Genomic DNA, 20,297 nt, shown 5'->3' on the forward strand with positions numbered 1-20,297 from the left:
TTGTAGACCCCTTAAAATAGGTCCAGAATAGGTCATTGAAATTGACAGATGTCGCGTCTAATCTAATAGATAAGAATTGGATAAGAATCACAGCGGAATACGGAATTAATGAAATAGGTGTAGGAGATACAATTAAAAAATCACATATTGATGGTAATAAAGGTAATGTTTACTTTCAATACGTACTTTAAAAAACTACATTAGTATAAGTACAACAGTTTACGCTTAATACACTTCAATAATATCATTTCCATCTTTGGCGCTGCTGCGGAGTAAACTCCCCAACGGAGAGCTTTTATTGTGGCCTTTATTATGTTCACTCATTTTCAATCTTCTTTTTGTGCAGGTGTTTCCGTACCTAAAACAAATATTGTTCCATAAAGTACACAGACACAAATTTTCCAATATAGTTAGAGTATAAACTGACATGAGACCATTAGACCGGTGTGCTTTTACAGTTCATAGTGTCTGGGACTTTTTACGTAGGGTGAGAGGCAAATATTGACCCTCGCTTCCACTCGCTTGTGCGGTCCACCAAGGTTCTGATTATATAGCGCAGAGTATTTCTTCATGCAGGCGTTAATCTCCTGATCTCGGTAAAATCTGATTCGAAATCTGATTTCCTTTGGTAGCGTAGGTTCGGATCCTACCGACTGCGCCATGTAAAATATGTATTAAAACGAAGGAGTAAATAGCACAGGTAAGCTGGTTCTAAGACCATCTTTATGCTGCTACCCACACATTATAATAATTATTATTGGGAGCCTTTTATGTCCCACTGCTGGGCAAAGGCCTCCCCCCTCTTTTTCCAATCTTCCCGATCTCGGGCAGTTTCGGGCCAGTTATTAAGGAAGCAATCCAAGTCGTCCCACACATATGAAAGTACCTCTATATATACTTATGACAATCTCCATGTCTTCTGACTGTCAGTGAATGTTAGAAGGATCTAAAGCCACTAACTATTAGGGAGGTACTAGCGAGGCAAATATGGAGCCTCGTTTATACGATCCTCCAGGGTTCAGCTAGCTCGGAGGGCGCCATGGTCAATGACATACATCGATCCCAGCGCGCACTAACGAACGGCAAAGAGGTTGAAACGCGGGTGGGCTTAGTGGGTAGGGTAGGGCCGACCTCTCGCTAGGGGAGGAGAAAGAAATGGCGACTTCCAAACTTCATGCGTAACTGCATTCCCACTCCGTCAAAAAAAAGTGCTGAGCGCCGGGTGTTTTCAACTTACAGAAGGCTTATCTCCATGTCATCTCCCGAGTCATTAGGAATTTCGTCGTTGCGAAGGGATGTTAGAAGACAGATACTCACCATTAGGAGGTACTAGCGAGGCAAATATGGAACCTTGTTTGTAAGGTCCTCCAGGGTTCAGCTCGCAGACCGCCTGGTATTTCTTCTTACAGGACGTTGACCTCCAGGTCTTCTGACGGGTGACCAAGACACAGTTGAATTTGTCGTGTTGGCGCCGCGGGTGCCCGGGTGCCCAGGCCCGGTAAGTTGTGCAGTCTAAAGAGTCTCCTGTTAAAATATAGGTATATTAAATTGTGGTGGGTATGGGTTCATTTGTGCTGTCACTGCATTATCACAGTTTTGTTTTTTCAATTTTGTTCTTGCTTGCTGTTAGCAAGTGAAGTTGCAACTTGAGCAGGTTTAGGTGTCTTCTCCTTTTGAAGATACAGTCCCGTGTGTAATTGTGTACGTGTAGTGAAAGATAGCATACGCACCATTGGCTCCTATAAACGCGCTGTTGCTAGCATTACTCCTCCGCAGCGAAACCAGCGCGGCATCGACTCCCGCACCGGCCAGCATCTGCGCGAGCGCATCCGTTCGTTGCTCGCTCGCCGTGTCGGCTAACACCCCGCTCATGTTTCTGCAGGCCGTCCGGGCTTCCGTGTAGTTGAGCCTGGTTGGGGTCAGGTAGAACATGCCGGTTGCTGGGATGCATGTGGAGTTTATGTGCACTACAATGAACATAATCAAACAGTCTAAAATTATTAACAAAAACACACACATTACATTATTGCCTTCCTAAAACTAGCGACTCACCGACTAAATTTGGCTGTAGGAACTTTCTAGTCACGGATCACTCAATAAAAAAGAAGTATCAGAGGACGCGGCCAGATCCCACCCTTTTTCCTAGCTTTAATCATCCCTACACACCATCTATGAGCATGCTTGACTGACAAATGGGCAATTCTCAGAGATGACATTCGGTGCCTGATTTCGGTGCTGATTTTTATTTACTACTTTTTTGATATGTTAGTCAATTGACTAAAATCTAGCCTTTAAATATAAAAAATATTGGTGGTGGAGGCCTCCATTAGAACCTTATAGTTTTTAAGAAATCTGACATTTTAAAATCACCGAAATTATGTATGGGCACTGTAATCAATATGCCCCACCGAATTAATTTTTTTCACAGTATTCCACATTTCAGCTTTATATATAACTTATTATTCAATTTATTGATATTTTCATTTTAATTCAATAACAGGTTATGTAAAAAGGCTCATAATCGCGCAATTTTACTAATTTTAACGTGGTAATATCCTGGTCATTATTTAGTAGTGAATTTTCTACCCTTGAGTATGGCTTTATTTGCTTACAAACATAGTTTTATGTTTTTATAGAGTATATCCTACTCTTTAAGTATGAAATTTTAGAAAATAATGCACAATAAACCAGTTTACAACGTGCCAATCGAAGTCGGTGGTCACTTTTTTTGATATCGGTGGTCAAAAAATCCACCGAAACCACGGAAATCAACACCACTGATATCAATTTTTATCGCTTTTTGGAGATAACTGCAATAGCATGCATGATACAGAGGAGATGTCATAATGACGAAATAACATACTTTCAAGGATTTATTAGTACCTTGCATAACGACAAATGCACTAAAACTGAGGGAGTAAATTGAACCACCGAATCTTAAAAAACATGAAACCAAACCCACCGAATGACTGAGAAACCTTTAAAAAGTCCCCTTTATAAAACGGTACTGCATCTCCTCTATACTGAATGGTTAAAACATAGCTAAAACATACTATATTTGTGCCACTGGCTCCCTGATCTACTAATTTGTAGGAGTGCCGTCATGTTTAACAAATTACACCGAAATGAGTCACTAGCCCGGGACACATCGTAAATGTGTCTTTACTCGATGAGTTTAGCTAACATATTATTTTTATATAGAAAATATGATTGGTTAACTATTACCTTATACGTGAATATCTATAACAACTGCGAATAACAACTCCATCTTGAGTAATGATATTTTGTTTTGCAAATTCTGGGTGCGGGACACACCCACCGAAGGTCATTTTTCGCATTTAATATTTTATTACTTATATTATACAAATAAAAAATAAATAATTTTGTAGTGTGCCAAATAGAACAGAGGCTAAATATTATGCCTGAATCAATTCAGATTTTTAGAGCAGTCCGTTCTGACGTTTTTTGCCCCGGACACGTAAAAACGCACCTCCTGAGAAATGCCCATTAATAAGGTGTTACTTACATACGGGCTTAGCGTAGATGCTATAATAATCATATCTCGAGTCGTTAACCAAAGATAAGCCTCCATCCACCTCAGCACACTTCAGGACCTCACAAGTATACTCTAAAGGTCCAGTTTCATTATCCTTCTTCTTTTTCCCGGTCTTCCTTAACACTTCAGGTGGCACGAAGTTTAATGCTAACGCCTTCTTCTCAATGCCAAGGCGCTGACAACTGGTTAAACTGGTATAGTTTGCCTTAGCGGCAATGCCAAGTTTGGACCTTTGGCATTTTTCCATTTTGTAATATTTGGGGACAATAGGAGTTGTTTCGCTGGAGCATTTTGTATTTGCGCTGGTTGTTATAATTATACACGATAATATTAAGAGGCATATTTGTTCCGTTTTCATGATTAGAAAAGGTACTGGTTTATTTCTAAGTCAATTGATTCCACGGAGTTCGCACTGCAAATTGAAAGTACAGAAAGCTATTCGTTGTAAAACACTTGACATGAGCTTAGTACTGTTCACATCCAGGTATTTTCAGTAGGCATTTTATTTGCAGTCCTATCATATTTGTTTTCTAAGTTTCTCGACGCATATAGATACGCTTAGTAAAATCAAAAAGCAATGCTTAACTGAGGATCACATAGCACATGCCTAGTAATTCATAATCAGCGAGAAGCCGACATACAGATTGATACAAAATTACAAATACAATGGCGTTACTGTAATGATGACAACCATTGTGTACATCTGATGATTGGTTTGACCTATTTAAGTCTTGAAAAGTGTGTATATAGTGTTGTACCTAACTAATTCTATTAATTAGCCGTCTTCAAAAAAGGAGGAGGTCTAGCAGTTAATTCGTCTTTTTTCTATATAGGTCCTGTACTTAAGTACATTTGTTACAAATAAATAATGGATTTCACGCCTTTTCTACTGATAAGTAATCTGTGAGTTTCAGTCAGTTTCGAATCAACTCAGGCAAATATTGGGCAAATATCAAAAATGACGACCAGATCAAGAACGACGGACGGAAGTCCGGTGCGCGTTGAGCACGTCTGATACAACTTTTATGTTTAATTACAACAGCAACACTCTTGTGTCACTGTCAGTAGTGTCAGTTTTGACATTTGACAGATATCACGTCCCACCCTCGTACAATGCATCGTTTGTTTATATATTGTTAAAGAGTATATCTATCTAACGCTAAATTACCAGTTTACATAAATAACCTTTGTCTAAAAACCCCGTGGTTTTATTCCTGCCCAAAATGGGCCAGGGCAAGAGCCAATTCACTGAGGAGGAGCTTCAAGATTACGAGGTAACGATGAGAGCATTTGTATTTGGGCCAATAACTTGTGTGAATCAGAATTGTAGTGTTTTCCTTAATTAAAAGTTCTTTGACCTAGTAGAAATGACTGATTGAAACATTCACAACATCGTACATTGTCCATATCGAAATGAAGATTTTATTGATATCTTTAAAGTTTCTTTTATTTTTCTAGGACCTTACGTACTTCACGAAGAAAGAAGTGTTATAGTAAGTAACAATGTATTAATTACTCTCCTAAACTTGTTATTTTCTCAACCAATTCATTTGTGAACTTGTGATTACAATCAAATTCCAGTAAATGCTTATTGAAAATGTACTGGGGTTATATTTAGTTTTAATAGATCACTTTGCTATCATAACCTGCTCCTATTTAATATCACCTCAATTATTAAGCATTAACATTGCAAAATAGTATTTAAACATTTTGAGCATACAGAAACCGGTAAAACATTTATAAATTTTTGTAAAGATTGAACTTTCCACAAATTTTTTGTAAGAATTGCTAGCAGGCTAATCTTTAAGAAAATTCAAGATGGAATAACCTTAAAACGTTATTTGAACAGCAACCTTGAAAGTTTTTTGTTCCATTTCTTTTGTAATGACTAATGCATAGGGATGTACCAACTAGTCGGCGCTGGGGTGGCCAATTAGTCGGCCGACTAGTCGGCTAGTCGGCTAAAACAGTTTTTTCAACTAAGTTCACATTTTGAATGTCGTTTTTGGTCCTTTGTTCGCACTTTTCATGATTTTTTTACAGGTTCAAATGTCTATGAGAATATTTAGATAGATTTTCCATTTTTAACAACCGGTTTGGCATAGTAGGTAATGAATTAGTAATCCTGCCTATGAAATTGATAGTCCTAAGTAGGACATTATTTTTGTGATATCTGATATTTGTTGTTTTGACTAAGAAAGGCATGACAAATAGGTACACAATACAACCATATCAGCTGTTGATTTATTTTTGTACTGTTTTTCTATCACTTATGAAGTGCCGACTAATCGGCCTTTTTTGCCGACTAATCGCCGACTACAAAAGTGGCCGGATAGTCGGCTTTTCCGACTAGTCGGTACATCCCTACTAATGCATGTTGCAGTATCTATATTGACTTATGTTGGTGTTATTCATAAACAGCTTACTAGCCTGAACTAGCCATGAAATGTGATTATTTTCCATTTTGACTTAATAATTTCTGACAAAGGTATAAAACATAATTTAACTAATTCAGGTTCATAAACTAAAGGTTAATAAATAAAACAGTAAAAAAAATCATAGAATTTTGATAAAAATGCCACTTGCATCTAGTGGAACTCTAGGATTTTTTTTTAGTTTTAATTTGTATAGGTAGGCTTGCAATAAACAGTGTTTAAACACTATCATTGAGTATGAAGTCACAAAGTATCAACATAACTACAAAATTAAAATAAAAGCCTATAATTTTATTTTAGGTCTAAATCAGAAAACTTAACAAACCATTAAATATTGACAATTACTGAATTCCATTTCAGTGCGCACACTCGCTTCAAAGCTCTAGCCCCCGAGAAGGTTGGCCATAACAAGAACGCCAAGCTTCCAATGGCCAAGATCCTCCAGTACCCAGAACTGCGTGTCAACCCATTCCGGGACCGCATCTGCAAGGTGTTCAGCTCGAGCAGCGATGGGGACTGCACTTTCGAGGACTTCTTGGATATGATGTCGGTATTCAGTGACAATGCCCCAAAGGCGGTGAAAGCTGAGCATGCATTTAGGATTTTTGGTAAGACATTATACATGATCTTTGGGGTGCTCATGTATAATGGGGCCCAAATCCATTCAGTAGGGACCCTTCTTAAAATAAAAATACTGCTACAGACAAAATGATGCCACACGATCATCTAACCACTGATTGCTGACAAAGGAAGATGGAAGAATACGTCTTTTGTGATTATGGGTTACTTAAATACCCTCTGAATGGTTTCCTTTACTAAAAAGCCACTAAAATGCTGATGATATTTTTGAAATGTTCCAGATTTCGACGGTGACGACATGATCGGCGTCTCCGACCTCCGCGAAGTGATCGAGCGTCTCTGCGGCCCAGAACTCCAGCTGACAGACTCAGAGCTTCAGCAGCTGGTGCAGAACGTTCTAGAAGAAGCTGACCTGGATGATGACGGCGCGCTGAGCTTTGCCGAGTTTGAACATATTATTGATAAGAGCTCCGACTTTACTCAGTGAGTATCAGCAGTTCAGTACTCACGAGGGCCAAGAGGCAACGTCCTGGCGCACCAAACAGTTGTAGAAGAACGTGGCCCGAGGAAATAGGCTAGTTTCCTATACTTAAAATAAAATATTTTATGCCGTGCACGAAATAAAGCACCACATAATTAGAAGAAATACATGTACAGTAGTTATGTTTAAACGTAATATATATTTAATAACTTAATAAGTCAAAAAGAAAGATATAAAGTAAATGAATTGACCGTGACGTCACCTCTCAGTATAGGCACAGAATATATAATAGTACAAGTACAGAAGGCCCACTGCTTTGATGTTCACGAAATGCCGCCTTTTTAAATACCTACAAAATTCTTACAAAGAAACGAGCCGCACGTGCGCGGCGTCCGGTGATAGGGTTACCAATGGATTCAAACAAATTAATACTCACATAAAATGTTATACTATTATATTCAAGTCTTGGGTACTTTCTAGGTATATATTCTGTATTTATATATTTTTGTTCAAGTTCCAACATCACAAGCCTTATTGAACTTCTCCGTGGGGCTTAATCAGTAGTAGATCTGTGCATAGCTGGGCACCGTTAATCAAATAGTTAACTTCGATAATCGCTAATCCGTTAATATAAAAGTTAACCTCGTTAATCGTTAAAGCGATACATTTCAACAAATTTAACGGAAGTTAAAGTTAATCGATAATCCGTTAATCGCTATAAAAAAATTATTTTATTGCTGCTAGTTCGTCCAGTAATCAACTATTAAGTATTTGCGTAACTTTATATACATACATACAATCACGCCTGTATCCCATAAAGGGGTAGGCAGAACACATGAAACTACTAAAGCTTCAGTGCCACTCTTGGCAAATAAGGGGTTGAAAGAAAACGAAACTGTGACATTGCAGTGACAGGTTGCCAGCCTCTCGCTTACGCCACAATTTAACCCATATACCATAGTCGCCTTCTACGACACCCACGGGAAGAAAGGGGGTGGTGAAATTCTTAATCCGTCACCACACAGGCCGTTGGTTCGCTAAATTCTAGGTTTTATATGTTTTATTGGGTCAATCATGCGGTCGTAGTCATGGTGCGTAGGTTCCTCGACCTGAGACACCTCTAATCGAAGTTGTGATCCACGGTAACTTGATAGATGGCGCGGCCCGCCGAACTGACACTCTGGCTTGATACGTCGGTTGCGCGATCTGTGTGTCATGCCTGCGTGCGTAGCCGAATGACATTTCTCCGACGCCAAACGAAAACGAAAAGTCGCGCAAGTTAGTCTAGCTCTGTCGCGCCGTTTCGTTTCGTGAGCGTTTCGTGAACGTTTGTGCCATTCGGCTACGCACCCTGATGATTTACATTTTATTTCGCAGTTAGCGATGGGTGCAGTAGGACTATTAATCTTTAGCAGGTCTCGAACAAGTGATCCAAAGGCACCAATTTGTCTGTAGACTGTGAATTTACGTGAAAATCCTGGGTTTCGCAGTACTCCGGGCTTTTACAGCAGCGGTCAGAGCAAGTTTTACTTGGCGCGTACGAAACTGGATTAACGATTAACGGACTCGAAGAAATGTAACGGAAGTTAACGAATCCGTTAACATTTTTTAAAGTTAACTTAAAAGTTAATCCGTTAACCAAAATGTTAACTTCGTTAATTAACGGATTAACGAGTTAATGCCCAGCTATAGATCTGTGTAAGAATGTCCTATGGTATTTATTTTATTCAATATGTCTATTTAACTAAATATTATTAGCATTCCACACGCGGACATCGCTTACAAAAACCTCGCGACGTAAAGTAACAATAGAAAGTGCAAACGTTAATTCCGTGAGAACGCGCGCCACCCCTGAGTAGGCCGCGAACTCGCGGCCGCCAGGATGTACTTGTAGCGCGGTGATAGAATCGCGGAGTGAGCCGCCCCTGGTATAGGCTAGTTTAGTTTCCTACTAGTCAAATCAGCTTCTTTTTAATTTTAAGAACTGTCAAAACGATTTGCTAATATGAAATACTGAGGAGAGACGTCACGGTCAATTCATTTAATTTATATCTTTCTCTTTGACTTATTAAATAGAAATTATCTTATTTTTCTTCTAATTATATGGTGCATTATTTCGTGCACTACATACAATATTTTATTTAAATTATAGGAAACTAGCCTATTTCATAGTACTTAATTCCATATTAGCAAATCGTTTTGACAGTTCTTAAAAAGAAGCTGATTTGAGTAGTAGGAAACTAGCCTATTGTACGCCATGACTGACCTTATGGTTTCTGTATCTGTCTGTCTTTGCCTTTAGCATACCTTATAGTTTCCGTCCCCTATGAGATGGACAGACCAGATGAAGGTAGCGATAGATGGCACATTACATGTGAACTCACAGGGCAGCTGTCAGATTTCTGATCCCCCTCCTCATGCAATGCCGGAGGGCGCCGTGGTGAATGACATGATAAACATACATCGATCCCAGCGCGCCCTCACGAACGGCAAAGAGGATAAAACGTCGGAGTGGGTTTAGTGGGTAGGGCCAGGGCTTTCCCCCCTCTCGCTAGGGGAGGGGAAAGAAACGGCGAGTCCCACACATCGTGCGTAACAGCATTCCCACTCCGTCAAAATAAAAAAAAGGGCAGCTGTCAGAGAATAGTGGAATTTTTCATTTATTTTTTAAACGTGTCATTCAGGACACAGCCTGATTACCACAACCACTCTGTCAAGTCATATGCAGAAAAAGTTAGTTTCCTTGCCTCCGCCTTGGCGATAAGGCCTAGAACTCAGAGCACCCATGGCCATGACCATCGGTCATTACTCATTAAACATCAATGCTTTAGTAACCATGACTGTTTCCTAAATCTAATATCATGAATAATATTTTTAATCTTTACTTTTTTTAGGACTTTCAGAATACGACTGTAACAAGCAAAAATGAAGAAAAATGTCTTCCACTCCTGTTCTCAACTAAAAGTATTTTTACGTCAAACAGTAAAATAAGTGTATCTTCGATTTTGAAGAAACAATGGTGTTTATTGTGTATTTCAAATAATGTTTTTAAGCTTTTTATTAAGGAAAACTTGAATACCAAACCAACTGTCTACTCTTTTTCAATCTACATGACACTTCTGAATCTCAAATAATTATATTTATATGTTATGAAAGTATTTTTTAAGGTATATAAAACCTGACCAGAAATATGATCACATATGTGATGTTTTTAACCAACTTCAAAAAAAGGAGGAGGTTCTCAATTTGACTGAATGTTTTTTGGAATATCATTAGAACAATTTTTGTTGGTATTGTATATCTGCATTTTATTCACAACATACATAATAGCTCTCTTCTCATTGATTATATTTCTGATAAAGTTTTATTATTGTAGGAAATCCAAATTTTCGTATATGCATGAAATAGGCTAGTTTCCTATACTCAAAATAAAATATTTCATGCAGTGCACGAAATAAAGCACCACATAATTAGAAGAAATATATGGACAGTAGTTATGTTTAAACATAATTTCTATTTAATAAGTCAAAGAGATAGAACTAAAGTAAATGAATTGACCGTGACGTCACTCCTCAGTATTTCATAGTAATTCCTGGTAATTCCATATTAGCAAATCGTTTTGACAGTTCTTAAAAAGAAGCTGATTTGACTAGTAGGAAACTAGCCTATTATTAAAGTAAATATGTATGTCTAATTTTAATTAATGTTATTTATATTTCTAATGCCAAATATACATAATTATACAGTAAGAATAAAAGTTTAATTGACATCTATGCAAATAACCTAGCCACAAAATTAAAATTTTGAAAACCCTCAATATAGTGGACTGATTTTCATGAAACATGGTTTAGAACACTCCTAACTAAGCATTCAAACAAAAAAACTAAATCTAAACTGGTTCATCCATTCGGGAGCTACGATGCTACAGACAGACATGTCAACCTTATAACACGTCGTTTTTGCATTTGGTAAAAAATTGTTTAGTAATTATTTTGTATGTGTGTGCGTATTCAATACATATCGCCCAGCATGTCCCATCCCCCCTTTTTCTTAAATCTGTATCTACATTGTACAATGTCCTATTTTCCATTTAGAAAACACTAGTTATTTATTTACTCTCAATTGATATGATTTTTAAGCTACTTTGTACTATCAGCAAGACAGGCTGCATTCCCAGCCAAGATAAGTGAGGTATTAGATTAGAGTAATGCTTGTATTTCCAAATGGGGTATCCAAAACCCGTAAAACTGCTCAAATTTCAGTGCCACTCATGGGCCTCATGGCAATTTAAGGGTTAAAAGGTGCCAACTTGGAAATTGGAAAATTTGTTGAATCAAAAATTCAGTTAAGTAAAAAAAGTATTTAATTCAACTTAGAATACAGACTAAGTAAATATAAAAGATTTCATTTGTAAAAAGTTCATCTTATTCCTAATCTAATTCTGGAGGTATCCCGGGAGCTTCATCCTCATAAAGATCCAGGTTGTGAAGAAGGAGACAAGGATACACAGGAAGGCGACTGAGATGAGTAAGATTCGGTTCAGTTTAGGTGTAGACGGGTTATGTGTCCGGTCGAGTATGATAAAGCCGAGACCACCCATTGAGAAGAGGAAAGAGGAAGCCAGGCCTTCCATGATGTACTGGCCGTTTACTCTGTTAGGCATGAACGCCACGGGCCGGCTGTGGCCGTGCTCGTCGGTCGTTGAGCCCACGCTGGGCGGTTCTACTATCACATCATAGATTATACCTGAAATGGAAATGTGTAATATTAACATACATTTCGTAATGGGCTACAAACAAGTAAGTAAAATTACTTTGGTAGATTTGTCGGAAGTAATAGTAAGATAATGAATTGAGATAACGATTACAATTAGTTAAAGCGTCCAAGCTGACATTTCAAATGTGAAAAAATTCATTGAAATTGTAAGCATTTCGAATACATATGCAGTAATTACAGTATAATTTGATTGGTAAAAGCTTAACGTCGGTTTGAATACAAGTTTCTCTCAGTAACACGGTCTTATTAGAAAATAAACAGAAAACAAGACGCCGCTAACCTCCAGTCACTAAAAAGTATGAGAATAGCACCAATGAGAAAGTAGTCATCGCCGATGGAGCCTGAAGCCATGATGGCTTTTTAATTTTGATATTAGGGATTTCTAATACCGAAAATGGTATCGCGAATAGACTTTCCATTTCGGATATTTGTAACGAAAAACAGAAAACGGGCCAGGCAGACTCCAACCGTTGACGTAGCTGACACTTGACAGCAGCGCTGCGCTGACGACAACGACAGCACCACGATAAATACGATACATGTTGAACGAAACGTAAATATATCAAAATGTAGCTATTTATTTTGATCACTATTCATTTCAGTAATAAAACTATTAAGCATAAATAAAGTATAATTTGTTTGAGGTTGAGACACAATCTGACTAAAAATATTTGTCTTTTTTTATTTATGTTCTATGTACTTGACTAAATCACTTGCGTGTAACGGAGTGTTATCAATATTATAGCCAATCACAACACGGCAATGGCATTAAATGTTAGTTTCTTATTGGACCAGCTTATATGGTCGATAATTCTAACACAAAATAACCAATCATAGAGTTTTAATTTCCCAAAATTGACACTGAATGAAGTATTCACAAAAAAACGCAACTGTCAAAATTATTCGATTGCAGTAAAATTGGTTGAACAAATGTTCGTCCCCATTTTATTTCGTTGGAACGTACCTTGCCGCGGCAGCTGGCCCTTATATTGTTATTGAAATCCGTACAATGTGTGAAATCTATTATTAAAAGTGTGTGTTTCATGTGAACCTCTGTTAGTGAAATAAAGTGTTAAAATTTCTAGCGATGGCTAAGTGAGAATATTTCGCACAAAATGAACTGGACTCTGGATTTCTCACTGATTTTAAGATGAAGGGCGGCTTGTGTGTTATTTACACGTCGCTGCTGACAATTTCAGTGCTCTCGAGGTAATTTTGGAATGGAATTTCGGGGCTTGCGTAACATAATTAGTGATTTCGTTGTTACCTTGTTTTTTTTTGTTCTCAGTTGCGCGTTGTTTATGCTGGTGGTGTCGGAAGGTCACCTGGGGGATGCGGGGAGCGTGGACCTCTCTGGGCTGCACAACGTCAGTCAGAAGCGCAGTGCTGTAAATGAGGAGGACCAGGCTCCGGACCCTGGGCCGCGGGATGAGGCGCCAGCCGAGAACTTGGAGATGCTGATAGCTGATTCGTTGTCCCTGAACTCGGTGACAACAGATGGGTAAGTGTTTTTGCCTAGTTGTGAAAGTGAGAGTAGAAAGTAGTTCATATAATATTAACTTGCTGTAAAACAAAATCGTATATGATCAAAAATTCCAATTCATCCTTTTACCAGTATAAAATGAATTTATATTTTTTTTATTATGGAGTCAACTATCAATTATTAGACAACAAAAGTTTTAACTATTAAGGAAGGAACTATTATAAACTTGGAGAACCAATATGTCTGTGATTTGCTTAGTCATCATTGAAAACAATTATTAGACTTTACTACTAATACCTATTGTTTGTAGAATTTGCACAAATATGGTTTATACCTAATGATTCATTCATACGCAGGAAATACTTACCTTGGCATAATAATGTGAATTAATGAAATTAATGACATGTTTTTACCTCATTTTTATTAAAGCGGTTATTAAAAAGTGCATACTCAAATCAAGTCCCATTCATAATGATGTTCAGGTTTGACAAATCTTTAATTGCATGACAATACAAAACATAGCATATGTCTTAGTGGATGAACCTATTTTCAAAGACATAATTAAATACAGTTCAATACTCTTTACTGCACACCTCATATGGTTTAAAACTACTATTGCACACCTTAAAAATATCCAACTATAAGTATACTAGCTTTTTCCCGCGACTTCGCTCGCATTAGAAAGAGACAAAACTAGCCTATGTCACTCTCCATCCCTTCAAATATCTCCAATTAAAAAAATACGTCAATTTGTCTCTCCGTTTTGCCGTGAAAGATGGACACACAAACAGACACACACACTTTCTCATTTATATTGTTAGTATAGTATGGATAAAATGTTTCTCAACAAAGCATTTAATGTTGAAATAAAACAAAGTAATTAAACATTAGTTTAGGAGCCTTGAAGTGTCCGAGCATTCTTAATTAAAAGAAATCTGTTTGCTTAAAAGAAGTAGTGGTACTTATTTCTGTTTCAAATACTTGTGATATATATGAATTATATTATACTATATTGTATAATGTTTTCAACATAATACTCTGGACCTTAATACATTCAACGCCTCACTTGTATTTGTGTTGCTTAACTTAAAAACAATCCATTCTGCTATGAGGTTGATTATCTTTCAGATCATATTATATCTTTTTATATAGGTATTCAACCTTAAAGCAGAATGGATTTACCCAGGATTGAAGTTAAGTGACACATACCTAATCATGCCCCCTGTGGCAGTAAACAACAAATATAATAATTTCATAATTTTACATTGAAGTTTTGGTCGCTTACTAGAATTGTCAATCTTAACAAGATTTTCTACATTATTGGAGCTAACATTTGGCCCAAAATCCCTTGAAATTAAAAATGTTTTTAAATCTGATTTTATAACATCTACTCGACGATGTCAGGGTCTGCTCTCGAAATTATTATGGCAAGGACATGTTGCAATTTAGTACTGTAATGGCTCTGGTTTTGTGGGTGCTCCCATCACAATCTCTCTGATTATGTTTGCATCCTAAAGACTTTAAAAAAGAACTGGAACTAATTTCATCTTAACATTTAAAACTCAATGAAAGGAAATTATTAACAATGATGGTTCTCTATTCAATAAATAGTCAACTAATGTTGAATCTTGAATCAATATTCTTATATAAATATATAATTAAGCATTAAGATTGTTAGAATTTATACACTTTTCTTATTGTTCTCACAACCTTGAACTGAGTGACCCTGAGCGCATTTTCACAATGCTTGCAATACCTTATTCAAACTTGAATTCTATTGTGGGTACCTATTTATATCAGTTCTAATACTTCTAATCACTGTATCCTCCACAATTCAATGGTTGAACGGACATCCCGTAAGTTGCGAAAATAGCGATAGCAAATAGGTAACAAGTGACAATCACATGGCATAAACAGTAGACAGTACACCAAATACTGCCATCTTTGTTTTTCACGTTCTCATTACGAATGAATTATTGGAGGAGCCAAATTTAAGAGTTTAAGAAGCATGTAATGTAATCTATGCTGGGTGCCTCTGCTTAGTCATCATAGCAATCGTTTGCGCAATGAAAATGAAATACTTTCCGTTTTTGAGATTGCTAAGATAAATCCCGTTACAAGTATCCCGTATTTGACCTTCCTAAGGCGTAATCAAAAATATTCCCAACCATGATTGAACTAATTTCGCTTTCCTTTTCGCAAATAGTCTCAGTAAATTAGACTAGCCGGTTACACCCAGATCAGGGCCAGCTCATGTACAGTCAAGTGCAAAAATACGTATCGATTTTATCCGCTCAAAAATATGTACCGAGACCTTATTCCGCCGACATAAAGTGCTATGGGACATATTATTGATAAGTTGTACGCACCCATATTTTTACACTTGACTGTAACAGATAATTTTTGCTACCCTATCTCGACGTCATGAAAGGAAGTGTAGTGTAGTCACGTGTTTGGCGCCACGCCACTTTTACTCGTAATCTAACTAGCAACAAGTATTTTAACCGTTTCAAAAATCGAATGTTATTCAACCCACTTATCAGTCCAGTTATTCGGTGGGCGTACTCTGACGTCACAACATCGTTAACGAGCCACATGATCTTCTGACTGATTTGCGTTGACATAGTGTTCGTTAAAACCTTGTCGCTTTCATTAGTGAAGCGTATGCGACTAAAATCAGTGCGGGTAACCTATGTTCTTACTGCGAAATAGTTTTAAGTGGACATATTAAGACTAATTCAGTGTGGATATGCAGTCTTGTTTATTGCGAGGAAATTGTTAATGTTAACTGATCTGTAAATATACTAGTCTATTAAGTCTAGCTGTCTAGACTAGTCTTGTAGGCTGTTTGTCAGACGATGCTGTTTGGCAACGAGCCATAATTGCAAACTTTGAGTATAAAATTCACACTTCCTATCTTTTATGGGCAATAAATAGCCCTATTTATAACACTAGCCCTATTTAAAACTCCTATAATGTCCGCCCGGACATTATAGGAGTTTTGGCCGATTTTCCGTCCTACATTTTTATAAGTTTTACAGTGCAGGTTCACATGATTGCGCTGTGTGCCAAACGCCTTATATCTGCAACCACGGCAGTTAACAACTTAACAGCCTCCATCTCAGTCTAAAAAATAATATCAGAACAGGAAATAATTAAAAAGTTAGAGGGAACATGCTATGCTGGTAGCAATTGTGATAGATCCATAGACTCTGCTTTATTTACTTTAGTTTTTGACACTTTCACAAACTGCTATATTAAAATCGCCGCTAAATTAGGCTTCGTCTCACTCATACATAGTATATGATGTTACATACAAATTCAAAAAAGCTGAACAAGTTTTACTTTTTCCCTTAATCTTATCTACTATCCGATATGTGAATCAGCGCATCTGTGATAGTGACATTGAAATTGAATAATTTCAATGTCAGCGTACCAAGCCTCCACGCGTTGTGTTTTAAGATTGTCTATTGCGCACTTTATACCTACTTATCCATTGTGCGTTTTTGTTTTTATATGAATCGGTTGTAAAGTCAAGTTCAAAAACATATTACAAGATGTTCCGAGACATTACAAGATGTTGAAGATTAACAAGCAAGATGTTCCAAAAATATTTTACACGACCTCCAAAATCAGATTTTTGTGAGCACGGCTGTACCGTTTCAATTAAATGTATCAAAAACTTTCCGCGAACTACCGATATGTTGCATCACTTTCGCTCTTGTAAATTCGTACGTAAGTAATAGGCTACTTGCCTCCTAGTCAAAACAGCTTCTTTTTAAGAAGTGTCAAAACGAATTTGAACGACTTGTTAATATGGAATGAATATGAAATCGAATTGAGTGACATCACGGTCAACTCAGTTACTTTATATATTAAACTAGCTTTTGCCCGCAGCTTCGCTCGCGTTAGAAAGAGACAAAAAGTAGCCTATGTCACTTTCCATCCCTTCAACTATCTCCACTTAAAAAAATCATGTCAATTGGTCGCTCCGTTTTGCCGTGAAAGACGGACTAACAAACAGACACACACACTTTCCCATTTATAATATTATAGTATGGATTTCTACCTGAATTATTAAATATAAATTGAATTTAAAAATAACTTTTGTCCATGATTTTATTATAATTATCTGATGCTTTATTTTATACCATAAATATTTTATTTTAACTACAGTCAAGTTTCCTATTGTAACGGTGAGGAAACACTTCTAACTTGGTTAGACCCTCAGAGTAGACAGTGTTCAGCTGTTCACTGTTCACGAAAATATTTTTGTAACTAAACAGCTTTGTAATATAATCATTTGTATACCACGGCTCCGTAGCCGATATCTGCGCATATTATGTAGCAAAATATTTGTATACGTTTTTGCGTATTACTCATATTGAATTTACTAAAATCCCATATCACGATTTTAACTGAGGTGTTTTTTTTTAACCCCCGACGCAAAAACGACGGGTTGTTATAAGTTTGACGTGTCTGTCTGTCTGTCTGTTTGTCTATCTGTCTGTGTGTGTGTCTGTCTGTGGCATCGTAGCTCCCGAACGGATGAACCGATTTAGTTTTTTTTTGTCTGAAAGCTGAGTTAGTTGGGAGTGTTCTTAGCCATGTTTCATGAAAATCGGTCTACTATGTCGTGGTCGGGGGTTTTTTCAAATTTTTAATTTTGTGGTTAGGTATTATCAGAAGAAGTGAGTTATTATTGAACCAAATATGGCTTCTTGGAAACCTAACGACTTATTCTTTAGGTTTAGAGAAAAAAAAACTTTCCCACCAATCTTTGTAGAACAATAGAATCTCTAATTAAAAAGAAACTGAAACTCTCATCCGGCACCATCGCAAAAAACCTGCAAATAAACCTATACAAAATTACTTTCATTCTCAACTAGTTGTTGGTAGGTACAGGTCGATTCACGAGAGTTGGATTGATATTTTTTTAATACTACTTCGGTGGCAAACAAGCATACGGTCCGCCTGATGGAAAGCGGTCACCTTAACCTATGGACGCTTGCAACTCAAGGAGTGTCACATGCGCATTGCCAACCCATTAGAAACTTATACACTCCCTTTTGCTGTGTTAAGTACACAGCAAAAAGGAGTGTACAAGATCCAAGGAGGGTTCGGGTTGCCGACGACTCAAAGGACAATAGACGGAACAAATTTAGTTCCGTAGGTCCTTCCGTCACCAGCACACCGCACTCTCGTTGAGCTCCGGCAGCCTTACTCACCGGCAGGAACACAATACTATGAGTAGGGTCTAGTGATATTTGGCTGCGGTCTTCTGTAAGGCGGAGGTACTTCCCCAGTTGGGCTCAGCTCTAGATTCGAGCGAGATGATATCCGCTGCGCTGTGCCCTACCACACAAAGCGGAATACCATTCGCTATGCCCTACCTCCTACAATTTTCATTCACTCCTGGAACGAATAAGTGACTGAAAATATGCATGTGTGTGACAGATTAACCAATAAAATGGTAGCTCTTGACAGTTAAGACTGTACATCGATAAAGTTGTCAGTGTTGTGACCTTAGGCCGGCAACAGACAGTCTTTAAAGTCACAATCTACGACCGGTCTGGCCTAGCGGCTAGTGGTCCTGGGTTCGAATCCCGGTAAGGGCATTTATTTGTGTGATGATCAAAGATATTTGTTCCTGAGTCAAGGATGTTTTCTATGTATATAGGTATTTCTATATTGTGTATATCGTTGTCCGAGTACGCGTAATACAAGCCTTCTTGAGCCTTCTTGAGCAATCTGTGTAAAAGTGTCAAAAAAAAAGAAAAAGATGATCTAAAAAATCATAATGTGCTGATAATGCACGGAGTTCCATACAATTTTGAAACTGTCCATACACACTCTTATTATGAATTTTCAGATTATATTTAATTCTAATTACTAAAATAAACAGTCTAAATTCCAAGTAGGTAACTATTTGATTGACGTTTCGAATGTTTTGGTCGTGTACATGCGAACGATTTCGACAGTCATAGTGACCAGTCAATGGCCAGTGAGAATAAAGAGCTGTAATAGCCTTGAATTCCGAGTTTTTGCGCCGCTGTTTCGCTACCCGATGATATTGCTGTGTTAAGGGGCCTTTCGTTAAACTAAAATTTATTTTTTAACGAAAATCGAAAGTTATCTACCTCTCTATAACTTTTGTGTACTCGTAGAGCGATAGAGACAAATAAACAACTTTCGAATCTAAGATATTACCTATACCTAATCTAACAATCCACTCTTTTTTTGGTGCAGTCATGTAAAAGAACCTTGTTTATTTTATTTATTTATTTATAAAATCACATGCAAGTTTACAGTGCTGAACCAAAACACTTACACATTAATTATACAACATTATTAAACGTTAATTGTCAGTTGTTGCACCTATTCTAAAGGCATTGTTGATTACTCCGAATACTCCGTATCTAATTTTGCTTTGAGGCCTTTGCCCAGCAGTGGGACACAAAAGAGGCTAATTAAAAAAAAAAATTTGCTTTGCTCGCGTTAGCTAGCGTTCCCAGGTTCCCACTTAAGCGTCGCGTGTCTCGGGGCGCGCAACGGACGTCCGCGCCACGCGACGTGGCGGCGGCGTGGCGTCTTACGTCCTTCCTATACAAAATGTACTGAGGAGGCGTTTTTTGAATTACATTCAAGTGGCGTGGCGCGGACGTCCGTTGCGCACCTCAGGACAAGCGTCTCTTAGATGTGGCCGGTCCCTTATATTCGAAAATCGTGGAATGCTCCATACAAAATTCCTCTCCCCATTTTAGGGAAGTGGGGGGTTAGAAAGAGACAAAAAGTAGCCTATGTCACTCTCCGTCTCTTCTACTATCTCCACTTAAAAAATCACGTCAATTCGTCGCTCCGTTATGCCGTGAAAGACGGACAAACAAACAGACACACACACTTTACCATTTATAATATTAGTATGGATACATTCCAGCCTAAGAGAAGTTCATATGTACCACGATTGCTGGATTGATAAGACGAATT

General features: G+C 37.6%; 4 protein-coding genes across 5 annotated transcripts in view; 2 read left to right on the forward strand and 2 right to left on the reverse strand.

The window, feature by feature from the left end:
- Positions 1 to 223: 223 nt before the first annotated feature.
- Positions 224 to 4,029, reverse strand: LOC125227583. Of its 2 annotated transcripts, none has more exons than XM_048131924.1 (4): positions 3,527 to 4,029; positions 1,731 to 1,967; positions 1,318 to 1,521; positions 224 to 358 (listed from the first exon to the last, which is right to left on the reverse strand). In XM_048131924.1, the coding sequence occupies exons 1-4, from the start codon at positions 3,912 to 3,914 to the stop codon at positions 327 to 329; spliced, it is 861 nt and encodes a 286-aa protein (XP_047987881.1). In that variant the 5' UTR covers positions 3,915 to 4,029; the 3' UTR covers positions 224 to 326. The 2 variants fall into 2 exon arrangements, with proteins under 2 accessions (XP_047987881.1, XP_047987880.1); XM_048131923.1 differs by having other exon boundaries at positions 1,318 to 1,524.
- Positions 4,030 to 4,635: 606 nt separating this feature from the next.
- Positions 4,636 to 10,578, forward strand: LOC125227168 (calcium and integrin-binding protein 1-like). The gene is made up of 5 exons (XM_048131396.1): positions 4,636 to 4,830; positions 5,015 to 5,049; positions 6,352 to 6,599; positions 6,852 to 7,053; positions 9,946 to 10,578. Exons 1-5 carry the CDS (start codon positions 4,780 to 4,782, stop codon positions 9,965 to 9,967), a joined length of 558 nt encoding a protein of 185 aa, XP_047987353.1. The 5' UTR covers positions 4,636 to 4,779; the 3' UTR covers positions 9,968 to 10,578.
- An 818-nt stretch (positions 10,579 to 11,396) lies between these two features.
- Positions 11,397 to 12,316, reverse strand: LOC125227369 (oligosaccharyltransferase complex subunit ostc-A). The gene is made up of 2 exons (XM_048131670.1): positions 12,108 to 12,316; positions 11,397 to 11,797 (listed from the first exon to the last, which is right to left on the reverse strand). The coding sequence occupies exons 1-2, from the start codon at positions 12,244 to 12,246 to the stop codon at positions 11,487 to 11,489; spliced, it is 450 nt and encodes a 149-aa protein (XP_047987627.1). The 5' UTR covers positions 12,247 to 12,316; the 3' UTR covers positions 11,397 to 11,486.
- Positions 12,317 to 12,745: 429 nt separating this feature from the next.
- Positions 12,746 to 20,297, forward strand: part of LOC125226863 (SUN domain-containing ossification factor) — a 94,650-nt gene continuing 87,098 nt past the window's right edge. The window contains exons 1-2 of the mRNA XM_048131005.1: positions 12,746 to 13,036; positions 13,116 to 13,328. Of these exons, the coding sequence (XP_047986962.1) occupies positions 12,978 to 13,036; positions 13,116 to 13,328 (272 nt within the window). The 5' untranslated portion in view covers positions 12,746 to 12,977. The remainder of the gene's footprint in view (positions 13,037 to 13,115; positions 13,329 to 20,297) is intronic.

The sequence above is a fragment of the Leguminivora glycinivorella genome, chromosome 6 (genome assembly GCF_023078275.1).
Source record: "Leguminivora glycinivorella isolate SPB_JAAS2020 chromosome 6, LegGlyc_1.1, whole genome shotgun sequence".
NCBI classification, from domain to species: domain Eukaryota; kingdom Metazoa; phylum Arthropoda; class Insecta; order Lepidoptera; family Tortricidae; genus Leguminivora; species Leguminivora glycinivorella.

Bases quoted from the DNA above. Each gene is read 5' to 3' on its own strand.
- LOC125227583 (XM_048131923.1), bottom strand. From the start codon at position 3,914: ATGAAAACGGAACAAATATGCCTCTTAATATTATCGTGTATAATTATA. The intron at 1,968-3,526 runs GTAAGTAACACC...TGTTCATTGTAG, and splicing joins CATCTACGCTAAGCCCGTAT to TGCACATAAACTCCACATGC. The intron at 359-1,317 runs GTGAGTATCTGT...TATTTGTTTTAG, and splicing joins CTCGCTAGTACCTCCTAATG to GTACGGAAACACCTGCACAA.
- LOC125227168 (XM_048131396.1), top strand. From the start codon at position 4,780: ATGGGCCAGGGCAAGAGCCAATTCACTGAGGAGGAGCTTCAAGATTAC. The intron at 4,831-5,014 runs GTAACGATGAGA...TTATTTTTCTAG, and splicing joins AGGAGCTTCAAGATTACGAG to GACCTTACGTACTTCACGAA. The intron at 7,054-9,945 runs GTGAGTATCAGC...TACTTTTTTTAG, and splicing joins AAGAGCTCCGACTTTACTCA to GACTTTCAGAATACGACTGT.
- LOC125227369 (XM_048131670.1), bottom strand. From the start codon at position 12,246: ATGGAAAGTCTATTCGCGATACCATTTTCGGTATTAGAAATCCCTAAT. The intron at 11,798-12,107 runs GTTAGCGGCGTC...TTTCCATTTCAG, and splicing joins ATACTTTTTAGTGACTGGAG to GTATAATCTATGATGTGATA.